A 26,204-nucleotide genomic window follows, 5' to 3' on the forward strand; every position below is an offset into this window, starting at 1 on the left:
CTATGCGTCGACCACTACTTTTAAGTGCATTACATGTACTTATCCATTTAATCCTCACAACAAACCAATGACATAGATTATTGATACTATCATTATCTCATTTGGCCCATGAAGGAAGTGAGACATAGAGTTTAAGTAACATGCTCAAGGTCATACAGCTGGTAAGCAGTGATCCATGATACAGCCTGGCTCTTAGCGCTACCTCATGCTGTTTTTACTTATCTGTGTACCCTCAGGACTTTGCCCAGAGGTCTAGTATTTAGAACGTGGAGCTCAATACATGTGCAGTAGCTGATTAAATAAATGAGCAGGTGACCCCTGCTGGTTAGCCCTGGCTAGATCCTCTTGAAAAGTTCTAGACTATAGAAGCTAAAGGTAATTAGTGTATATATATACACTAATATGTATAAAGTGGATAACTAATACGAACCTGCTGTATAAAAAAAAAAAAGAAGCCAAAGGTAATGAGCGGATTTGGAGAAGCTTCACAGAAACTCAAGAAGCTGGAAATGAAGAATTAAACCTAAGGATTTAAGTTGCTTAGCCTTGAGAAGCAAAAGCTGAAGGCTGCTTTCATAATGATCTTCAAGGCCAGGAAGGCTGATTCCTGAGGACAGTGACTGAGCTGTTTTTCTCCACCTCCAGGGATGAAGGAGCAGGTCCTCAGCTGCAATGGGAGCGGTTTAAATCCACCACAAGGAAGAATTCCCTTAGCTTAAGAATCATTTGTTAGACCCAGGGATGAGTTATGGACAGAAGCTATAGAAGGTCATCTGTCTTCAGCATTCTGGACTTGCTTCTGCTCAGAGTGAGGAACACAGAGGGTGAAAACAAACAATGACATGTCATCTCAAGGTCTCTTTGAGCCTTATAAGTCGATGACATTTGAATCTAAGAAATACGTCCCTTTACCTTCCTGGACCAAATGAATGAATGAATGAATGAGTTCCAAATAATTTAAAAGGAAAGCAGAAAAAGAGGGCTTCTCAAACATACTACTGTGCCAGAAATGTAACAATAGAAGAAAAACAGAACTTGTTTTCTGAGAAACCTAAACTCTTAACAGTTTCTACGTTCAAACCATTTCTTGCTAGGTCCATCATACTCCTGACATAAAGTTAGAACTAGTCAGTCTATATCCTCGGGTACTGCTTTTACCCTATCATCACAATTTGCTCATTTGATAGATGACATTAGTATCTTGAAGCAGATTTCTCTAAATATCATGTAAACTCAAAATACGAACCACTATTCCATTGATACCAATGTAAGGTGTATCCCATATAAAGAAATGAATCCTTTCCTGAGAGGAGGAAACAACCTCACACATACTTTTTTCCCTTCCTACATGGAAACTGAAACACAAAATAGCAATGGAATTGGAAGGGAAGGTAGAGAGTAACACGAAACTATTTTTGTATTTGGTATTATTTCAAAGATACAATTCTACTTTATTTTCTGTTATTAGAGATAAAAATCTTACATTCTGTCTAATGCTTTACATTAGACAAATTCTTTTAAACACACATTATTTTACCTGGGAAGTGGGTATTTTGCTTTGTTTACAGAGGAGGAAACATCTCAGAAGAGGGACTTGCCTGAGGTCACACATCTAAGTCTAGTTGCCCTTCTCCAGTCAGGCCCTCTAATTTCCAGGCCTATCATCTCCCATACATCATGGACTGCTGGGCACTGGACTGGCCTTGCTAGAGGCCTCCTTCACCATATGCAACCTCTTTTGGGAGCTATGAAGTTGGCCTGTCCCACCTTGAGAAACTCAGGCCAATAACCTTAGGAGACCCATTGAACCCAAAGACACATACAAGAGACTGTTCTATCTGCCCCGAGTAGAGCATATCCACCTCCAGTGAAGCAGCAGAGCCCGGATTCTAACTCAGGGTTTCACTACTTGCAAATTGCACTCCTTAAAAAACCCAGCTCAAATGTCATCTACTCTGTGAACTCATCCCTGGCCCCTAGCTCCATGCAAATGGATATAATCTTAAGTGCTTTCAAGCTCTGCATCCAGGCTGCTTTGACCTAGGCTCCATGGACTGGTTAAGTGATCGATCTTAACCTCTCTGGAACTTCCTCACCTACACCATGAGGATACAACTCGTATCTCTCTAACGCCGTGATGGTGAAGATTCTCTGAGTTAACAGGACAAATGCTTAAAACAGCTCTTGGCACAAAGTAAGCTCTTGGTAATTGTTCAATATTCTTGATATTATTACCTTCTCTGGGTTTTCTGAGCCCTCACGAGGTTTTGTTTATCTTTCTGATATAAAACACTATATTATTCATATTTCTTATAACTCTCCTCCACTATTTCGTTAGTTATTACCCAGCCCACCATGAGCCGAGAGACCACCTTCTTTTCTGGCAATCTCTTTTCAGGTGATGTCACTGATATCCACTTAGCCATCCTAAAGAGTCATTGGACTCTCCACACCCTCATTCCCTGCATCAATCGATCACCAAATCCAGAGGCCCCTGCCCTCTAGATTTTTCCGCATCTACGCTTCCATCTCCATCTTATTTCCACAGTCCTGCCAGCCCTCATTTAAAGTGGTGAAGCAGCTTCTTAACTGGGTTTCTGGCCTCTAGTCTTGTTAGTCTAATTTATCTTCCACACTGAAGCCAGAATGATGTCTTTAAAAAATGTTGATCCCTATTTATGCCTCTGTTTAAAGCCCATCGATGGCTCTCCACTGCAGTTTGAAGCTGTTTGGCCTAACCATGCAGGAACTGTCTCCTTCCTGCCCCTTCAGACTCATCTGCATCACTCCTGCCTCACCCTGAAAGGCTGGCACCAGAAGACAACTGGCTCCTCCCGCCTCTGATATGTTCTTTATTTTGGCCTAAACACTCTTCCGAGTTCTTTGTCTGGCTTAAGTCCTTCTCTTTGTTTAATTAGCACCAGTATCACCCCCTCCATGGAACCCCTTAGACGGATCAGAGGCTACTCCTCAGTGCTTCTGTGATACACGGAGCGTTTTGTGGCTATTCTATAATCGTGATGACCTGCTATGCTCTCTCCACCATGACCTCAAGTTCAAGGGCAATGTCTCCTGTCACTGTCTCACTCACATAAGTATGGATGTGCTTTGCACACAGTACCTATTCAAAAAAATGCTAAATGGCTGATCTCATTAAACAGGTAATAGATCCAGATGACACATATAGTGCACACTATGGGGCACTAAACAGTACTTAACTGAAGGGTTCTTCTAAGGGCTTTTCTTGAATTGACTCATTTAATCCTCACAACCACCTTAGAACGTAGCTGGGATAATTACCTCCATCTTATAGGTGAGGAAACTGAAGCACAGAAAGGTTAGAAATGTTACCAGTGTGACATAGTTAGAAACTGATGACACCAAGGTTGGAACCCAGAAGTCTAACTCTAGATCCCATGTTCTTAACCCTTATGCCATTGTTCCTGTCAGATATGGGTACCAGGATAAATAAAGATATCTGAACAGACACAGATAATATATTCTAGTTCCAATTCTACAGGTGGGAAGTTGAGACATTGGAATTTCATGGAGAAGCGATCCAGGGAAACGGAAGAAAGCTAAGCAGGGAGATTACCATCTTTGCTACTCACTAACCAGCAGTAGAACTCAGCGCAGTCAGCCTTGCTCAGCCTTTGTTCTTCACGTGTCCAATCAGGGCCTTGAGGTCACATTACACCTTAGCTTTTTTCCAGATCAAATTTGCAATTCCCTTCAGTTAGGCAAACATCATCAGGGTTAAGTGTGTGTCAGGCTCAGTGCTAAGGGCAGAGACACAGAGTCACACGAGATGTGTCTCTGCCCTTGAGGAATTTGTCTTCTTGTGGGGGAGATGGACACAGACAGACAACATTGACAGAGGAGTTCACAATGGCCACACCACTATTACATTGGTTATTTTCAAGGGAACCACCGCAAGATAAAACATTACCCAGAAATGAGCCATTTGCCCCTCCATAATATCTTTCAACTGACCATTGACCAGAGCAATGAAGCACTGGTGTCTCCGCCCATCCTCTCTCCAATGCCCCACTCAAGCATAATCACCTCGGTTTACAAGTGAAGAAGCAAAGGCGCTGCCTTAAGTAAGTTTGCCAGTAGGCCGACGGTTACCTGGTGGCCGAAGCCCCTGCCATCTTGGTGCCCAGCTTCTCCCAGAGCTGAAGTGGGCCATGGGCAACAGGAGCATTAACCCTGACACAGCTACTGTTGGTTTTCCAGTACAGGTTATAAGCTTGAAAGGATTTTTAGATTTACAGTTGATTCTAGAAATTGCATCTAGCTCATTTTCAACTCCATGGTTAAGCTGGTTCATTTAAGGCAAACAGCATCCAATTAAAATACATTCTGGAGAAATGAGTGAGCAAGGCATTTTTGCCCAACTCATTTATTTACAAAAAAAAAAAAAACTATCGGGATTTCTCAAGGACTGAATCCCATCACATCATTGTGAGATGAGATAGTTAAAATATGTATGATCAAAATGTAATTTGAAAATACACTCTGAGAGGCAGTCTTGTATAAGAGTACAGGATTTGGGGCCAGTCTAAGTGGGCCCACATCTCTTTTCATCATCTCAGTAGGTATGTAACCTTGAGCATGTTCCTCAGTTTCCTAGAGCTGAGCCTCAGTTTCCCCATCTGTATAAGATGAATAAATAATATCTGTCAGAGTACTTGTAAGAATTAGAAATGCAGCTTAGTGCCTGGTAGATAGTAAGGGTTAAAAAATCAACTATTGAAAAACATTTTATTAAAGCCTTAATGATTCAGAGATTGATTATTCCATTAGAAGATTGTCATACTTTTTCCCTTTCTTTCTCTTTCTTCCTGCCTGCCCACATCACAGCTGCTCATAAGCTATTATTCCATGAGATAAAAAATGAGATAAAATTCAATTCAGATGGTACAGCAAAGTGGGAAGAGCACAGGCACTGGAGTCAAACAGGACTGGACTTGAATACTGGATGGCTTTGGACAGGTTAGGTCTTAATTTCTTCATCTGTTAAAGGGGGTAATCTTATGTACCTTCTAGGCTTCTTAGGAATGTTGGAGTGGTGTGTGTGGACAAAATATTTAAACTAGGAACATGAAATCCAAATGTTTCTGTAAAAACTCATGTGTCCTATCAACGGTAGCGTCCCATGTACCTTTAGGTTAGTCATTTCCCAAAAGGCAGATAATGAAAATGCTCTCTCTGCTCCTTGCCTCCAAAGATGCGATCCTATTCAACACAGACACACACACACACACACACACACACACACACACACACACACACACACACACACACACACACACCTGGCACTGTGATTGGTAAATAGTGGTTAGTTAGGTAAAGAAGTATGGAATCAGTTTCTACAAGAAATGTAGTACTAAAGCTAAATTAAAGTTTCAGTATCAATCACAGTTTGTTTTTAAATTGTCCCCAACTCCATCACTACCATACAGGGTCAAAAGAAGTCACTCTCACGACAAAGGTCTTACATCTAATGCCATCAGATTTCATTGCCTCCTTTAGGGACAGCTTAAGTATCAGCTGAAGTGGGGTGACTCCGTGCATGTGGGGACCCAGCATGGCAACACAGATGGCTGTACAGTGTGGGCAGCAGGCAGGCCTCACTGGGGGTAGAGCCCAGAAGCAGAGTAGCCATGGCCAAGAGTCAGGGAGGGTCAAATGGGAGCCTGGGATGTCCATCCCATAACCGTGACCTCCAGGAGCTATAGGGAGAGCTTCGGTTACCATAATGGAAATGGCAAGGGTCAACTTGAACATAATCACATCTTTGGAGGCAAGGAGCAGAGAGAACATTTTCATTATCTGCCTGTTGGGTAATGACTAAGCTAAAGGTTCATGGGACGCTCCCATTGATAGGACACATGCTTTTTTACAGAAACATTTGGATTTCATGTTCCTAGTTTAAATATTTTGTCCACAGAGATCTCTGAGTCATCTCCTCACATGCTTCCTTCCTTCATCCTCCTTTGAAATGAAGACTATATATAAGATGCCAACTCTCTAAAGGAAAACACATAAACAAAAGACAAATATCCAAAAGTCACATCAATATACCATAACATACCTGAATATTTGTTTAGAACCCCTGGGGACCTACCACATGACATTCTCAAAGTAGCATGCAGAGATTTATTTGTATGCCTTCCTGCTTCCTAAATAACACTCCCACTCAAAGTGGAAGGACTCCAATTTCATGACAGGCTGGAGGAGGTTTTTTTCTGAAGCTCCTTACTTAACATCACATGGCTTAGAACAGAACATACCTGTCAATACCAGTATTACATTTCACTGAAATTTCAATAGCAAAGGAGACTCTTATGAGAAGTTTCCCTCCTTTTATAAAAAGGGACAATTATTTTTAAAAATTGATGTTGAAAATCAACTCATCCTGAATCACCATTTCTGTAGGAAACTGTCTGCTACAGACAAAATGGAAAATCACAGTTGCACTTTATCCAACACCGCCCATAAGAAATGCTTCATGCACGGAAGCGTTCTTTTTCCATAAGGAGCAGCATTAGAAAAAAAAACCAAACCTCTGGCATCACTCTTCAATATTGTTGTCTAATTAAATGGCAATGGAGTGGATGCGTAAAAATATGCATTAGAGGTGTAATGTGTAATGTGAAGAAGAGTAATCAAAGCCATTCAACAGGATTTAGGAAGGGATTTCAGCTGGCAGCTTATGAGACAGGAGCATATAATTTTGCTAATTTGAAATAGGTATTGTAAGGTATAAACATTATTGCTTTGCATATTTTAATGAAAACTGCCTCTACACCAAAATGAATCCTTTAGCTTGAACTTTCTGCATACCACAGAGCTTCCACCTATTATGAGTTCAGCATAAATAAGAAAGGCACGCAAGCCGCATTAAAAGAATGGTCACCTCATTAAAATAGGTTAAAACCAAGCCCCTTATTCCAAGCTACTGTAACACTATAAAGTAAGTCTGGGGACAGGTGCTGTATTAAATTTTTATGTTGCAATGAACTTATACTCACACAAACCAAATCTTCATGCTTCCTTTGACATACACCTGCAACTTGTTAATTCAAGGGGCTTTATTAAGAAAGTATAAATTTAGCAACATCTATAGATTTGTAAAACCCTATTAGCTTGCTCAAGAATCTAGAGGAAATTCATTTGGAATCTTATTTGCATGGTTTACAAAGAAATGAAAACTAATGATGACTTTCCCCAAATGGATGTGTCTGCAGATAACGCATTTGTGCAAACAGACTGATGTGAATTACCCAGACTTGGGCTAAAAGAGTTGAGCGAGAGCTCTGGGTCCGTCTGGGGCCGAGGACATCACTTACCTGCCAGCTCGCTTCTCGCTGAAGTCCTTTTTTCCAGTCTTCTTCCAGCCTGGGGGAGGTCTCATCCATTGCTGATGCTGCTTGCACAAACTGGATTCGCCAGTGGCTGTTACTCTTTCGTTGCAAGCCTTTACCAAAGCGGCAGCGAGGGCAGTTCAGGGGCAGACTGTCATGGAGAAAATGCCATGCCAGAGGATGAGGGATCAGGCAGGAAGAAGCCACGCGGGAACAAATTTGGGATACACGGGGCTACCCTGACGGCTGCCAAATGGCCAGGCAGGAGGCCAGCTCAGCCACTGAGCATCCAGAGATTAGGAACAACCAAGCTCCAGGGCCAGTGGACAATGGGTCATTCTTAGGTTTCTGGCATAAAGGTCAGAGGAGGGAGGTGTGAAGGCATGCTCTATGACCTAGAAATATGCATATCTATGTGTGCACCTGTCTCTTCCTCCTCCCCAAACACACACACACACACACACACACACACACACACACACACACACTCTCACAGCAGGATTTGCATTGTTCTGCAGGGTTGCATCAGTGGGCCGGAGTATCCTAGAAGAAATAAGCTACTTTACATAGAAGCAACACATTTCATTTGAGCACATCTCCCTCAACACCGGATGAATCACTCAGCAGCCAGTAAACATGAATAATAGCAAGTCCCTTTGGGGGAAAATAGACTTTTCCTATAGTTGAATCTTGAGTGTCTACAGTCTCTGGTTTCCCCCTTCTAGGAAGTTGTGTGTTTAAACTGAACATGGACCTCAACCCTTTACCAAAACCATTAGCCAAAATGACCAGAGGCTTCAGTTTGGATGGACTTCTCAATATTGGGGGCTCAACGAAGCCAAACCCAACCAGACTCTGCCCTGTTCCATTACTATTTCTCACACAGAATGATACTCTCTCCTGCTATTCAAAACTGATCACCTACAGTTTTAAGAGAGGCGCTACTGCCAATGGCACCTGCTTCTTTCTGTTGAAACAGTGGTTATCAAACTTGGCTACACAACAGAATCAACTGGAAAGCTTGTGAAAATACTGTTACAGGAGCCTCACCCCTAGAGATTCTGATTTAATTGGTCTAGGGTAGGGCCCAAGACACTGCTATATTTTTTTAAATCCCACTGGATGATTCTATTGAGTGCCCAGGATTAGAATCACAAAACTCAGTGTTGAGTATCATTTAAGGTTTCTCTAATCTAATCACTCAGCTGATGCCTGAATGCCCAAGATCCTGCCAATACCCATGTGAACAATGTTCTTACCACCAATGACAGTAAACTCACTACTTCCCAAGACAGTCCAATTCCATGGTTGATTCTTCTGTCCCACAGTGAACTGATATCCTTCTCCCTGCAACTTCCATGGCTGTACTGTTTCTTAATTCCATAAAGAATACTAGAGCCTATTCTGTAGGACAACCTTTCAGAGATCCAAAGACAGTAGCAGCCCACGCCCTCAAACCACTGCTAAAGTATCTCTTTTCCAAGTTAGGTCTTGCTAGTTTCTTCAGCAAACCATGGAAGATGGTTTCAGGTAAACTCTCCAACCTGGATGCCAGCCTCAAAATATATTTCATTATCTCTAGTGATAGTGATTCTAATATTCCAGAAGTGATTGTAATATCCCCGCTATGGTCTATCATTGCACGTAGAGCCTAATAATCACATGCCTTATTTTAAAAATCCTCACACTAACAACCAACATAATAAGAAGAACAGCCAGCATTTACTGAGCATGGACCTATACACCCGGTACTGCAAGTACTTTATTAACCTTACATCATTTATCCTTTATGAGTATACTGTGAAGTCATCATTTTGCTCCTGATTTACAGTGAAAAGTCCAAGACAGACAAAGGTATTTGCCTAGGTGATGGGTCAGAGGGTAGCCCAGATGTGACCCCAAGGCCTGCGTTCTCCACCTCTACTTCATGTTAGTCAGTTCCTTTCACTGATGCAGTCCCAGGTCCCATTGGCTATTCTGACAACCACACCTCACTGATATGGGTCAATTAGTACACTGAGGTTTGCTCTCATCTTCAGATTAGATATGGACATGTTATGTAGGCTACAAATTGCCGTACAGGCCTACCTTGACACTGTTATCCCTTTAATAATTACAAGACTATACCTTCCACCTCTAGCAAAGCAGAGAAATGCAAAATCGCTCCTTTACTTGCTCAGCTCCTCTCTTTTATCCATAATATTCAGATGCTTCTTCAGAGGTTACCCTGAAGGGTAAGAGAGAAAGGCCAGAGGAGAAAGGGACCAGAAAATTTCCCCAGAGACTAGACTCAATGGAAGCCTCACCAATCACCTGTTCTTCCCCATTTCCTCTAAATTCTATCAAAAGCACTCCGTAAGGAAAACTGGGGGCAATTAGCTTTACCATTTGAATCACATCATCTTCAAGGTAGCTGACTCAGTTCTTATGGAAGGCAGTACACTAAGTGGTTGAACAGATAGCCTTTGGAGTCAGACAGACCAAGGTGTGAGTAGCAGCTCCATTATTATCTGGTTCTATATCCCTAGGCAGGTCACCTAATACTTCTGAACCCTAGTTTCCATGTGTGTAAAAGGGAAGTATTATTGTCTCAAGCATATTATTGTTCATCAATATCTAATTCCCATTTGTCCCAGGGACACAGCAAGATGGCATTTCCTTTAACCCCCTAAAATTAGCCTTAATCAATCACATGTCTTGTGTCAGCCAATAACATGTAAGAAAAGTGATGGCTATCACTTCTCAAGGGGAGACCTTAATCACCAGCTCTTGACTCCTAGCCAACTCTTCCCCTACTGCAGTGACTGCATATGTTGCTAAGACATGCCTGAACATCGAAGCAGACTAGAACGCTGAGCCAACTCATGGAGGACAGTTGCCCTGGAGAGCCACCTGGACCAACAACACGCATTATGTGAACAAGAAATAAACCTCAGGCTTATTTGTTTCCACAGCATAGCCTAGCCTACCCTGACCAATACACTGTCCTTACCACAGAGTCATTATAAGAATCAAATGAAATAATCTCACTACAGCATTATCATGAGCATCAAGTCTGCAGTATTATTTTATTTTAAATAAATTCCATTACAAGTCAGTCTGCTCTACCCACGTCCCACATAATCCACTATTTCCTCCTTCTTTTACAGCCTGGGTTTTTCCTGCTCATAAGATAGTAGCATTAAGTGTGGCAATTTCCATAGATGATGTAGAAATATGAATTTTAAAAAGGAAGGGTAAAAGTGTTCAATAATGCAGCGTCACTCTGTCTCGGAAAGCAAACTCAGAATAGCATGACTTTAATGCCACTTATCATTTAGCAAGGAAATTAACGAAAGCAACATGAAGCCTCAAATACTAAATGTAGCTCAGTATGAATTCACTACTGATAAAATAAAGTACACGCCTTCAAAATGTAAACATGATGAGAACATACAGGAATATGGGAGCTTATTAAATAGCATAGCTTTTATTCATGATTCTTAAATCAAGCAATCAAAAAAGAATTCATTTTGTTTCTTTCTTTGTAAATATTTTCATTAAAGGAAGGTTCAACTATGAAAATAAAGTGTAAGGAAAGCATATATAACACGTTAGCCAAACTGCAACACTGACATTTCAAGACACAAACTCAAACCTGCTTTGGGACACCGCTGGGAGAGTCTTTTTTTTTTTTTCTTAATGTTTTGCAAATGCAAACGCTAAAAACTATGCCCTGCGTCATGAGTTGAATTGTGTCTTCGCAAAAAGATAAGATGGAATCCTACCCCTAAAACCTCAGAATGTGATCTTATTTGGACACAGGATTACACAGATAATCAAGCTAAAACAAAGTCAGTAGGGTGGGTCTTAATCCAACCTGACTGGTGTTCTTCTAAAAAGGGGAAAATGTGGACACAAAGACAAACGCACACAGGTAGAAAGCCATGTGAAAATGAAGGCAGATATTGGGGTGATGCATCTACATGCCGAGGATTGCTGGCAAATCACTATTTTTCCTTCAATATAAGCAGCTTATTGAGAATATGCTAACTAATAAGAAATAGAAAGAGTTTTAGAATTTGTAACATTTTCCTTAAGGAAAAGTTATATAAAAAAATAAAAAAGGAGGGCTTCCCTGGTGGCGCAGTGGTTGAGAGTCCACCTGCCGATGCAGGGGACATGGGTTCGTGCCCGGGTCCGGGAAGATCCCACATGCCGCGGAGCGGCTGGGCCCGTGAGCCATGGCCGCTGAGCCTGCGCATCCGGAGCCTGTGCTCCGCAACGGGAGAGGCCACAATAGTGAGAGGCCCGTGTACCGCAAAAAACAAAATAATAATAAATAAAAATTAAAAAAAAAAGGAAATATCTGTACAAAATGCATCAGTCAGTCCTCCCTTGATTTTAAGGAAAATTCCTTTAACTTATAGAATAAATATGGGTTAATACTTCATTTTTAAGAATCAAAGGACTAGAAAATAGTTTTCTAAGTGACTTAAGCCATACATTCCACAGAGTTCTATGATGGCAGAACATGACACTTTAACCTGCTCTATGGGATGCAGGTATTTGGTCTAGAGGAGAAAATCAAAGAAAGCCTGGGTGGGGAGAGCCGGGGGACATTGATGAAAATAAGTACAGAGCCAAGGAGTACCCAGGTGTGGAAGGAACTGATGGTCTTTCACCCACCAATAGGATTTTGTACACACTTTCACTTAACACCTGGGCTAGAATTTTTATGAGTTCCTACCATCCATTTTATTATACATTCTCACTTTAAATCCATTCTCAATGAAATTTCCCAAGACGTTTTCCCACAAACTTTTACTTCTGTTTTTGCTCTTTTTTTTATTAGAAGCTAATAGTAAGGTGTTTACCTTCAGAACTTGGTTTCACAGAAAAACTACAATAATGTATCAAGTCCACAGCACCAGAGGTGTCTGTGTATTAACTCTCACAAAACAAAATAAATACAAACAAACAAAAACAGGTGGCGTAAGAGCGATAAATCTGAAAAGGATGAACTTTGGTAGTGTAGCCATAATTTGGAAAGAAAAAAAATAGAACGTTGGTTTCCAGTTCACTGTTTCACTGGAATAATTAATGCTAATCATTCCCTCTGTAAAATATCTAAACTGAACTACAGTGATGCCCACAGGACAGCGGACAATAAAGCACTGTGGCTAGGAGAATATTCTCTTGTGCACCTATGTGCTTTGGCTCCCATGTGGCTGAGTTGTAAGCTTATCAAGATTCATTTGTGTTTGCTCCCAATCCTATTTATACCAGTTGTGCCTGTTAATGTAATTACATAATTTAATTAAATAATATAGCTATAAAATATGAGTTTCAGTGGAAAGGGAGCTGTTGCTTTCATGAAACTAGTCAAATGCTTTGGAAAGACCCAATAAAGAAAAGTTGCTTTAAAAATATTGTCGTTGCAGGGGCAGGGATTATAAAGGTCTGCACAGATTCTACTCAAGTTACTGGTCACTGCCTTAAAATTCTTAATTTCCTTTAAAGACACTGAAAATGGAATTTGTAGAGGTTCCTCTAGGGATATAGCTTACACAAAAAAAAGACTCCAAAATTCCACTCTGTGGACCCCTACTTAGAGAAAAGGCCTTAGCTCCACAGCAATACCCTGATGAATAAATGTGCATTTATGGATTTTAAGCAAAAGTCAAATTTTTGTGTAAGTATATGATTTATGATCCCCCAACTTAATCAACTTACATGATTAATCAGTCAACAACCATTTTCAATCATGGAATAAGCAGGTAAACTAGAAAGGACCTTTTCTTAATCGACTCCTAGTGAACAGAGATAGAAAGCAATAGACTCAAATATTCAAACCAAGAAACAGAATCCATTTCAATACCTAAATCTACTTATATCGCTTAAGTGAGAAACAGTCTGGCTATAACTATAAACATTCATCATTGTATAAATCTGCGCCACGTAGACTCCTATTAATTAGTGCATAGCATCCCCATGTCTTCCTATAACCGTGTAATAATACCAACTGCCTATAATCGAAAGGATTTAGTAGACTTTTATTGATGGGAATCAGATGATTTCATCCACAGTGTCTGAATCACTTTGATATGTTTGAGCCCGAAGCAAAATAATGTAATAAAAGCAACATACAGATGAGAACCTCATATGAATCTGTCGCTGACTTGAGAAGAATGAAATCTAAGTCCGACCAGGTGAAGATATTCCATACATCATCCTTCCAATTCAATATAAAAATAATATTTCCCCTTCCAGTATGTTTATATACTGTTCCGGACTTTGTGAGATCCTGGACATCGAGAGAGCCCGTAGACACAGAGCGTTGCCTTAGCAAATAGTACGCACAGCAGAGATGAATTACAGAATACTTCCTTGAAAGAGATTACTTTAAAGACTACCCCAGAAGTCATAACCAATGGACTCATGAGTAGAGTGGGAAGGTAGATCTTATGAGTAGGAAGAATGAATGAGAAATAGGCTATGTGGTAGGCTGGAAACATCATTCCCTCTTCCTCCTGACCCCCCAAAAAAGGTCCTCCAGTAGACTGCCATGGGGCTAAAATTCCACCAGTCATATCTTTTGATTTTAAAAACTTTTCTGTCACTGTCTATGAAATTGCACATACTCCTAGGAGGGGCCACCTAAAGCTTTATCTCCTAACACTTTGTCACAAGTTATTTTTCAGTTCAGCTTAGAGAGTAAGACTCTTTGCCACCAGGCAAGAAATGAAGATGGAGGCCAGAGGAACCTCAGAAGAGGAGAAGGGCTTAGAACCGAGGAAGTGAGGGATTGCCAGAGCCCCTCAGGCACAAATAACTTTAAGAAATATAAATTCAAAGACTCACGAAAATTGACTTTACTAACCACCAGATTCTTGGAAGATTATTAGAAGCTATCCAATTGGTTTAGGGATTTGTAACATACACCTACGTTCTCATTGCCGTTAAAAAATATAACGTTGGAAAAATATAATGCCGATATAACTTGGTGGGGGTAGGAAGGGGGTCCATCTCTTCCCTCTTCATTTACTCCTAATACTAACATCTGAATGCCTGGGGAACCTCAGATACAGTTCAAGAATTTCAAAATACGAAGGAATCAGAATGGGAATTTGGTTAATAGGTGGGCTAAGGACTCAAAGTGTACAGACCAACATGACCTAGGGGCTTGGCAGAAATGCAGAATCTCATGCCCCACTCCAGATCTACAGAACCTATTTGCATTTTATCAAGGCTGATTCATTAAATTTAGGAAACAAAGGAAGAATTATCTGGAAGGTGTATTCGCATAGCAAGCTTTATTTATTTTATTTATTTTTTCTTAACTTAGAGCATAGGCTTAGAGTAACTGAGGAACAGAATAACTGATAAATGTTACATGGAAGAATTGAGCCCCCTACTAAGAAACTGCTTGCTGCTGCCTCTGGAGAATCTTCTCAGTGATCTCACTTTCAAAATTCTGTAAGGATCTTTATCAGCACGATCCAGCAGGTGTGACGGCGGGACTCCAGCCCTTAAATCACTCAACAACCTCAGTGTACGTGACTATTCCACTTACTAGCTCAGAAAAACAGCTGATGACAAGTGAATGACACCTCCTCTGGACATTTAGATGACTGATTTTGTATAAATCAATATTGAGTGCCACAAAATGTCAGAAAATACCAAATGGGGAGAAAAGAATCAATAGATAACCCTGGAATTGAATGAGTGATGAATAATCTTTACCAACTAAAATAAATTAAACCAGGAAAAGCAAGTTAAAGTAACATCAAGAATCTGGCTTAAAACCACAAAAAAAACAATATAATTTAGAGGTAAGACCACTCGTGACAAACATGCTCTTCATTTTTTTTTTCCAGGAAAGCATTATGACAGGAACTACAAAATAAGAGCTAAATTTGTACCTTCTAGCTTCTGTCTGAACAGCCATAATTTTTTAACGTTCTACAACAAATAAACTCCAATTTGCAGATGCAGACCATGCGATAACCTAGCAACCATGAAATTGAGCACACATTTGATTAACACTTTTGGGTTCTAGGGGACAGAGGTAGGGAGACAAATTCTGTAATTTATTTAATTCATTTTAGATTTCAAACATGCCTCTTAGAGCTATCAAATAAACCATAAATTAATAGACAGACCAAATGTCAGAATTCAAATCCAAATGTTTTTCTAAACATTTTTCCTAAACTGGCATCAGAGATAAATCCAGGCCTGTAACAGAAATCAAGATAAATGTCTTTCTTTATAACTACACAGATGCAAAGTGGTTTTTCACATTATTTTATAGCTCGTGGATTCTAAGATCATGAACTAAACACCTAATATGTGCTAGGAACAGTGCTGGGCATTAGAGATGAGAGATGAGGAACACACTCCTTGCCCTCATGTGAGGGAGACAGCCAGGTAAGCAAATCATCTCAGCCACAATAATATCTGAACATGGAGAAGGAAGGATGCTGGCACTGCCCCAGGGATCCATCCATCCCAACCCCCTATGCCAACCTAGCTCAATGCCAGGAGGTCCGCTCCTGTTGCCGTGTCCCTGGAGAAGGCAATGTGGAGACCCCGCCCCAAATCTGAGTATATAATCTAGGCTTAAGGTTTTTGGTGGTGATGTTTTTAAATCCAATAGTTTCTGAAAGGTTTCTACAGAAACACAGACCACAGAACCAATAAGACTTCACAGCACTCTGACCCATGAATTCTTTTTTTCTCTTTAGATTGATTTCCAAATCCAAATACCCATGGACACCTACAGGACACTGATGCCCACACAGACAAACTCTCCTCTGCTAGATTCCAGTCAATGATTTGTATAAACAGAGAAATTTGGGGACAAGGGGTTTTCTGACCTAATATCCTCAAGGTGTCTAAATTCGTACTTTCTAGCTTCTGTCTGAACAGCCATGATTTATCTAAGAGAGCCAAAAGTCCCCTCAGAGGCCAACCAACTAGAGATCAGCAGAGGTGTTAAGTCTTTTGAATGTCATTTAACAAAAGATGTTCCTTTGGAGAGCTGCCTTTCTGAGGACAGAGGGACAGGAGCACACACAAGCAAAGAGATTTAAACATGCAGCTTCTGTTGGAAGGTTTAGGGAGTAACTGGGGACTGTATTTCTTGGACTTGGGCAGAAAGAGTGCCATTCAGGACCTTTTGATTTCTACCCCATTAGAAGAAATCCTTCAGTGTTTCCAGCCGTAGTTCCGTCTCTCAGGCAGAGTTGTGGGCCGCTCTTATTTCCTGGGGAATGACAGAGGAGGCAGGGGGAAGACCTCTTCCCCAAGAGGCAGCCCACATGAAGCACAGATACGGCACTTAATATAGATGCAACTTCTCTGAAATGAAGGCTGCCACTCTACCTAGAACAACACTAGGAATCAGGACAGTGAGCAGATTTAGAAACCAAATTAAGGCAAGACCATCCTGTAGATGGTTATTAAAACACAGTAACTATATCAGACCTTGAATCATGTCTCTGCTCTAGAAGATGCACTGGGCCCAGCCTTTGTTACAAGGGTAGACTTAGAGGCTAAAGGATGCTGAGTGTTTACTGCTCGCCATGCACGGCAATCTTTAAGACAATTCTGTATGAGGTTATCATTATCTCTCTTTGACCGATGAGGAAACTGAAGCATGAAAAAGTCGAATAATTCTGCAAAGTTCTCATGGCTTTAAGGGAGCGAATCCACGACCAAATGGATGATTCCAGAGCCCATCCTGGGAGCCACACCCCCGACTGCTTCCCTTCTTAATCGGCCTCCAAAGCAACCACAGGTAACGATGCCACCAGCGTCAGATTGAAGATGCATCCCAGCCACATCCCCAGATGCTGATGCTGATGTAGGGATCCACCCAAAACAAGTGGAAACAATGGATCCTGAAGGTGTGTGGGAAACGCAAAGGCCCCAAAGAAGGCATAAGACAGAGAGCAGAGCCCTCCAGCCCAGATCCCTCAGGCTTAGGGCAGCCGCAGTAAGCTCCGGTCTCTCCTTCTGGTCCAACGGGTACTCACAAAGTTGTTTGCTTTTAACAACCACTTAATGCCTCCTTTTTCAAAGGAGAGAAGGAAGCTCGTAAGTATATAATAAACCGGAATTATAGCTGCTGTTCTGATGCCGTGTGTTATTTCTGGCTGACTGTCCGGCTCTTCTCGATTCTGTTGGTAGGGTGCTGCAGCTCGCTCCAGTAACACAGGCTGCCTGCTGTCCCCAGAGGACCCTGAGGAAAACGAGAGGAACTATCTCGCCGTCTTCAGCAGACAGGGGAGGTTTAACATAAATAAACTCCCACTTCACATCTTCTCCAAAAAGAATCCATTCATTATCTTTATTTCCGACATGGTATTTATGAATTTCCTCGCAGCAAGGCCCAGCAGGGCAAACGTCACAACTCTGTGGTGAAATATCATGTGCATTTTCTTCTCCTCCCAGGAAGATTAAGGCCAATGAATAAAAGAAAGGGGGATGTGGCCCCTATATTTAGCTCTCCTTACAACATCATGTCTCACGGGTATTAAAAATAGACCCAAATCACTTGAAGACATTCTGAAAAAATCAGAGGCAGAAGAGCTTTCCAAGAGGAAGTTTTAAATGTTTTCTGCTTTCTTTCTCGTTGAGATTCTTAAGGAGCAAAAGCAGTGGTGTGGGCCCCCCTCTCCCTAGGAGGGCAAGCTCATCATCCCCTCAGCTTCGCTTCTTTGTGGACTGGATTTTAAGAGAAATCTGGGCTGGCCCTTGGCAAAAAGTGTGAAATAGTCTGTGTAGAGAAATTCTCCTCTGTTAACAACCTTCCCTCCACCCGAAGTCCTGACACTCCCAAGGTCCCTGTCAGAGAGAAATCAGCTCAGATTCAATTCACTGAACAAATATGTGTTATTTGTGATGTGCCAGGCGCAGTGCCAGGCAGGGCAAAGTGGACAGAGGGGAGCAAAGGATGGAACGTCCTTGTTAGAGAAAGCGGCAGGTAATTCCCTGAGTAAGGAAAGCTTTCAGAGGACCACAGGCAACACAGATCGAAGAAGAGAGAGTTGCCATCTCGTTGGAAGGAATCAGAACGGACCTTCTTCTGGAGGCAGCACGGGGAACAGACAATGAAGACAGTGTGGGGACGTGGACTCGAAATACGCGAGCCCAGGGGCGGACGAAGATCAGGAATTAGCTTAGTGTAACGACGCTTCTCAAAAATATATGCCTAGTAAACCCAGAGGAAAAAGCTTTCTAGAAGCGGAAAAAGGAAGTTCCAGCTGGAGAAATCACAGAGAAGTGAAGAATGTAGCCTCTTTCAAATCCTGCAGTTCACCAGTTATGCAACTTTGGGCAATTACTTCCCTTCCCTGAGCGTCACTTTCACATCTGTAAAATGGGGATGATGCTCCATTGGGCTGATGTGCTGATAATATGGATAGATACCTGGCTCAGGATTTGGCACAGGGTTCATGGAAAAGACTCAAGGAATGGGTATAACTCACTCAACTGGGAGCAATTTAAATGAGATCATATTCTAATATGCCTCTAATCACACACAGTACCCACTCTCCTGGCAGGAAGCCTTGATTAATATCAGGGTATGGCGAGAGTAAGACAGAGTGTCCTTTGCTTTCGTAAATGTCTGATTTCGGACTACCTTGTGGCTCACACCACATTACAAAGGAAGAAGACCCCACAGCCACCACCAGTTTCCACTTACCCAAGCAAAAAAAAGAAGCAACCTTGGAGGGAAAAGATCTTTTTAATGGGCCTTTATGTCAATCCACAGCAGGGAAACTCATCACACTTTGGAATCACTCATACAGAGTTTAGTGAAAAGTGGACGAGCATTTTCTGAGCTAAGGTAAGGCGGGAAAGGGCCTGGGGGAGGTTAACAGTGAAGGAACAGAAATAGCAGGGGTGAAAATCAATGTTTGTTGAATAGTGCAGTGTTTCTCAAACTTTCATGTGCCCACGGATCCCCTGGGGATCTTGTTCAAATGAAGACTCTGATTCAGTCGGGCTGAATCATAGCTCCCAGGGTATATCTATGCTATTGGTCCGTGGACCACACTTTGAATGTCAAGGGAATGATGTTTCCACCTGGTTCAAGAAAAGACTGAGTGGGGGAACCAGGACAGCCCCCAAGGAAAGAAGGGCAACTTGAGGAAGAGTAATGTCCAAACAAGATGGCAAGAATACCAGATGATACGAGAGGCGGCCAAGCCAGAGAGGTAAATACAGAGACACGATGTCCAAGGGGAAGGTTTTCAGAATAGAAGAGGCCCAGCTCACAGAGCTCCAGTGCATTACTCACATTGGCCGTGAGTCACCCACAGCCTTTTAAATTGTGGATGGCAAACATTTTAGAGAGTGCAGCGATAACAAAATGTGCTCACGGCCATTAACTATGAAGCACTAACTCATTTCAGCAGCCTGACACAAATTATGCTCTGCACTTGAGAAACAGCTATTGATCAGCCCCTTCTTTCTCATGCCTTCCAATACTCCAGATCAGCACTTCTATGTGCTTCCCGCCGCACAGATACCTTTCCACACCTGGTTAGATCCTTCCCAGACCCAAAGCTGTCCCCCGAGACTTCACTCTACTTTCTTCTAGATTTCACCTTTGAAAAACCAGCCAAGAAAGAGGCAAATCAAAGCTCTCTCTTTTCATTTCTCTACATATCTGCTTCCTAGGAACTTCCCAATGTCTTTTCTTTTCTCTACTCATTAGAGACACAAAGGCAACAAATAACTGATCTATCATTTCCTGTGTTAGAAGATAAGAAACTAAGAGGGCGTGAAAGAGACGGAATATAGAGTTAGCCTTTAAAGAATCAAATCAGCTTCAGGGGCAGATCGAGTAGTAATACTCCGAGCACCTTAAGCCGCAGCTTGAGTATCAACGAGGCAAAAGGAAGTTCATGGTCCCTCAAGTTAGAGTAATGTGTATCTTCCTTCGTCTCCTTCTTAATCTCAAGAAAAACTGACGAAGCATGTAGGTCTGCCATGGCAGACTGACTGCAGAGATGGATGTCCCCAGCTCTCTGTCTCTCCCTGTGTCTGTGCCCTTTGCCATATCTCTGCAGCTTCTTCCACTGAGAAGTGGAGAACACCTCCCCATTTCTTGAAGCTTGGCTACGTTGTCTCTTGCTCTAGCCAATACAATACGATGGAAACAACAGTGTGAGTGTGTGATCTGAGGCTAGTGGCCCTTGCACACTTCTATTCTCTCTCTTTTTCTTCTGCCTTCACCAAGAGAACAAGTTTGGGCTAGCCCATGATCACTTAGAGCAGAGTGAAGCTTATCCTCCTACTCGCCAGCCCCCAGCTGGCCCACCAGCTGGCCCAGACACAAAAGTGAGCCCAGCTGAGATCATCTGAGGCCGCCTCAGACCAGAAGAACTGTACAGATAGCCCATAGACCTATGAGAAATAATAAACAGTGGTTGTTTCAAGCCACCAAGTTTTGGAGTGCTTGGTGATGCAGCATTATTGGGTTAAAAAAAAAAATAACCGATATTGCATCCTTTGGAAAAGCCATGATAAAAAGTCCAGGTATATAAATAATTCCAACAGGACACTGGCTTTCCTCTGACAAAACTATTAATGGACATAAACACATTATAATAACATAACTACATCATTTATAAAACAAAAAGCACATTAGGGGATTAGATAATAAAACACATTTCTATATTAGTTTTCATTTTTCAAAGGGTTTCATCTATTCATTAATAGACTATATAAACTTGTGCAGATTTTTTCACACATTTGGTTGGTCATTCCTTCTTTTGTGCATTTGTTTGTTGAGGATTATGGTGGGCAGAGCTAGAGTCGTGTACTGTGGAGGCTCTAATAGCACATTAGTTCCTGATCTCAAATGATTTCCATCTAGCAGGGTTGACAAAAGCACATATTCACCCTTAACGCATTGCAGGGAACATGTTATGCTCTTGCTGCCGTCTCTACGGTTTTAAATCTTACCCATCTTACCAAGTCCAGGTGAAGTGGTTCTTTCTCTTTTTCATCTTCCCTAATCCTACCCTTATTTTTTTCCTTCCCCAGCCATAAGTAAAGTTTCTGAACTTTCAAGACACATTTTGGGAGGCATAGAGCAGGTTCAGGCAAGAATCCAGGGAAGTCATAAAATTTAAGGTTAAAAAAGGAGCTTTATAGCAGATTGATCACGAAAGGCCTTGAAGACTGGTTGCAGAGTACGTGCTTGATTCTACAGGCAATAGGGAGCCATGGAGAGCTTCTGAGAAAGGGAGTGACACAATCAAAGCTATCATTCAGGAAGCGTTATTAAGATGCCTCAGCCCCTTACTTAAGGATCATGGAAGCCCCAGGATGATGGAGTTTCAGAGAGGATGAGACGGTTAGTTGCACGTTCTGCATAGAGATAAAACAGGATGAAAAATCCATTGGGTTTGCCAGGCAGATAGTCTGGTGACCTTGGAAAGGAAAACTTCAATAGAATACAAAAAAAGAACGGGACGAAGTAGGTAAGTGAGAAATTCAAAGTGCCAGTTCCCATCCCAAATTCTTCCAGAGAGGAGACAAGGTTGACTGATTGAGAGTATTTAAGGATGCAGAGCATTTGAGGGAAGATTATAGTCAGCCTCCCTCTGATAAATGGCTTTGGCTGGTCTAAAAGGCCTAAGAAACCCTAGCGTTTCTCAGAAGTGCCTTACAGGCTGTTTTGTGGAGAGAAGGGAAGGTTGAGGTGTCAAGGGGTACAGGCTAGGTGGGCAGGATCCTGATTTCTTGCTCCCATTTTAACAAGCTTCATCTCATTTATCTTCCTTATGTTCTGAGGTTCCATGCCAGAATTTCATTGGGAAAAAACAGGGTTCCTTCTATTGATTTAAAAATTATAATAATTTGAAAACCATTAAACCAGATGATTTCCATGATCCATCCTGGCTCTAAGACAAAAATCTATACTAATTATCTTCCGAAACGTAGAATGAGGAAAAAAATCAGGACGTAAGCACCCAACACCTCTTGAACATATTGCAGGTCAGGCAGTATGCTGTACACTTTCCTTGGGTCCTCTCATTTAATTCACACCACAGATCTCCAAACTAGGAATCATTAGCCTCACTCTGCAGATGAGGAATTGAAGCCCAGAAAGATCCAATAACTTGCCCAAGATCTCAGTGCTGACTTCCGAGCCTGGGCTCTGACCACAGCTGTACACATTTCCACGCACACCCAGTGGCTCCAGGAACTCCTCCACGAGCTCTCAGGGGCCTCTGAATTCGAATTTCTAGGAAAACATACAGGGGTGACTTTGGGCAGAAGATGCTACTAAACTTAGGAAACAGAAGGGATATATTGAGAGAAAGAGATAGGAAGAGGAAGATTGAAAGAATTGGAAAAAAACAAGATTCGAGCGTTAGTGGAATCTAGAAGGATTGGTGACAACAAAAATCTTGACTCTGGAGCTGTAAAAAATCACACACACACGCACGCATGCACGCACACACACACATCCTTATCTGCAACCATAATGCCATTTCTAGAAAGGATATCTACATAACAGAAAAGGCATTCTTTACCCTAGGTTGAAATAGATGTTTTTCTGAATTAGATTTTAATTTGGAAAATCTAAACTCCTTGGTAAGAATTAATTATTAAAATACTATAGCCTCAACGAGGCCTTGTCTAGTTGATCTCATTTAAAACTGCACCTCTCCCCAAGTCCTTATACCCCTCTCTGCTTTATACTTTTCTCCATAGGACCTAACACCATTTTTTGACACTATGTATCTTATTCCTTCGCTTACTGCCTATCTCCCTTCATCAGGACATAAGTTCCTTGGGCAGGAGTTGGAAAGGAGGTTTATCGTCATTTCTGTGGTTGCTCCCTCTGTATCTCTAGCACCTACCATAAAGTCTGGCTCCTACGAGGCAGTCAGGCACTCAATAAATATTTGTTGAACAAATTAACGTGTTACTTTGTCATGATATTTATGGAATAAGCATTTATATCTACTCATTCCCACCCCACCTTATGGTATCTGAAACGTTAGCATCCCCATCAATTACAAGTCTATTTAGCATTTATATGACACTTCGTATTTAAAACTCACTCTTCAATTATTGATCCCCACAATCGACCTTGAAAATAGATGCTGACAAGTGGTGTAGCCCACACCTCTTTTCTTTCCTAGGCCTTCGCAACAGATGTGAGCAATGGGGTGGGAAGGAAAAGCAAGTTCGAGGATGTGGGAGAAAAGGGAAGGGGCAGGGATGCGAGGCACAAGGAGTTGTTGAAACTCCATTCCCTGGTCTAACTTGGCCTCCTAAGAAGTGGTGGCATGGAGCCAGAGATCCTCCTCTACAGCTGCTACAGATGAGTTCAGCATCCCCACAGAGGAGAAGGAGAAGGAAGAAGCCCCAGGAGCCTAGAGAGGAGGGGAGGCGCGAGGGAAGGGGGGCCTCCCAGCAACCTTCTCCCAGCAGGGATCGCTGCCTCTGCCCTCTAAACTCTCTATCCTTTTCACAGGTGACAATCAGACTGAACATCTTTCCACACCGCTTCCTTGCTTCCTTGGTGCTCTGCTATCTACCACAGCAAGCTTGGGGTCCTGGGCCTGGATCGAGTGCCCTCCCCCAGCCATCTGGTCTACCCACCTATCTCAGCCACGTGACTTAGCCTTAGGTGGGAAGACCAATGGGACACTTTATGTGTAGAGATGACCCGAGTGGTAAAAGACAAACCACCAGATTTTAACCTAAGAGCTCGATATGCCCTGCTTCATTTCCAAATATCTCAACCCCTTGGCTTTCAGGAAGAGGTTGACCTGAATATGGAATCACGTGGACATTGATATGTTCCCTGAACTGTACATATTAAACACACACCTGTCTAAATCACTTAATTTAGTACCATAGGACTTAAAGCCTCAGCTCCTAACCTACCACACCCTTCCAGCTCAGCAACAAGCATCACCAAATCATCAGGAAAATAATCAATAGGAAAGGAGGACCAGGCGTCTGGTAGTCAGGTGGGTATTTCTGGATGAGGCAAGAAACTCAGGTAGGAACAACCATATCATTTTCATAAACTTAGTACAATAATGTTGGCCATTTCTTTGAAATTTCTAACATACATTGTGTAAAAAAAAAGCCTTTCTTCATGTAAAAGGAAAGGCAACTAACACTTGACCAGCACGTTGAGTATCTCCAATGTGTCCAGCACTATGCAAGCTGCCCACAGAAATCATCTTACTTTCACTTCTCAAGCATCCTATGAGGTGTACAGCATACATCTCATGAAGGTATGCCTTCGTTTAACAGGGGAAAAGACTCATAAATGTCTAATAACTTGCTTAAGGTGCACAGTTAAAAAGTGGAAGAATCAAGTCTGAAAACCAGGCCTTCTGATTTCAACCCCAATATATATAAACAATTTAAATATTGTTTTATTTCCCACCGACTTTTTGATCATTTCTTGTTTTAAAAGCTTAAGGGAGAAAGCATTTAAGGCATTTAATCTTTCTTTGGTGTTACTCTGACATCACACCATTTGCACTGCCCCCGGGGAGATTACTGCAAACATAGTTTGTTACAATACTGCTTGATCTCTGGGTATTTATTGAACACCTATGGATTGTTAATAGGGATTCCTAGGTGACAGAAAGAGTGGGAGAGCCAACTTTCTTTATTCATTGTTTTGTAGATTGACTTCATCAACTGAAGCCTTCATCTTACCCTCATGAACGTTCTCCAGACATATTTGATTCAAAGACATGTTCACTCCACTGATGTTTCTAATCTTCAGTAGGTCATATATTGTATACACATCAGCCAGTGAATACATTTAAAAAGATACTTTTGATACACATAAATTCACACTGCATGATACTTCATGGAAGAAACTTCCAAACAGTTAACTTGCTACCAGACCATTAATAAAAATATCGTGGCAACGGCTTCTAAAAGCTGGCAATTAGCTACAATGATTAGACAAAACATGGTTTCACATTAAATTAAATTGATATTTAAATGTAATTGTTTTTAGCTCTGTGGTGTCAAGGTACTACATAAATCCATTATTACTACTATTTAACAGCAATGGTAACAACCACAATAACTCAACCAAATTTTCCAAGATTGTAATTCGCAGTGCCCTGAAGAAGTTAATTGCATACTTGGAAGGTGAGTTAACCCTTTCAATCCACTTGGGATCATTTAATGACAGTTCTTGAAAGAGTTAATTGCCTTCCAAATGCTTCCCAGTGGAGAAAGTTCATATATATACATATATATATGTATATATATGTATATGAATATGAATAGTATATGTATTCATATTCATATATATGAATATATAAATATATGCATATAATATATACATATATGAATGATATATGCATATATGAGTAATATATGTATACACGAATATTGTGTGTATATATGAGTATTATATACGTATATATGAATATTATATATACATATATGATATATATATAAAACAGCTCTGAAGAAGTGTATTAATTTACACTTGGCTTGAGTAACTCCAAATAGTTTTACTCCATTTCTAAAACTAACTGAGATGTCAACACATTATAAACAGAGCTGTTAGCAATTCAAATATAAAGTTATTCATTACTTTAGAGAAAACAAACAAACAAAATAATAAAACCTTTAGAAGATAGTGGTGCGCTTTCTCTGAGGACTTTGAAAGATAAGAAAAGTCAGTAATTTCTAAATGGCTAGAGTCACCTGTTCTGTGTTGCCTAAGTTGAACTAAAGTCTCTAACTCAGGGAGGCAAAACTCCAAAGTTTTCACTGTCCACCAGGGACTACACGTGAATCAAGCAGAGCCAGTGTGAGGCAACA

The 26,204-nt window shown here is 41.4% G+C and overlaps 1 protein-coding gene across 1 annotated transcript in view; it reads right to left on the minus strand.

Moving 5' to 3' along the window:
- PPARGC1A (PPARG coactivator 1 alpha) overlaps window positions 1-26,204 on the minus strand; it is a 347,961-nt gene that overhangs the window by 287,638 nt on the left and 34,119 nt on the right. Inside the window, exon 2 of the mRNA XM_079920481.1 lies at window positions 7,359-7,524. Coding sequence (XP_079776607.1) covers window positions 7,359-7,427 — 69 coding nt within the window. The 5' untranslated portion in view covers window positions 7,428-7,524. The remainder of the gene's footprint in view (window positions 1-7,358; window positions 7,525-26,204) is intronic.

This window comes from Stenella coeruleoalba (assembly GCF_951394435.1).
Source record: "Stenella coeruleoalba genome assembly, chromosome: 4".
Classification (NCBI taxonomy): domain Eukaryota; kingdom Metazoa; phylum Chordata; class Mammalia; order Artiodactyla; family Delphinidae; genus Stenella; species Stenella coeruleoalba.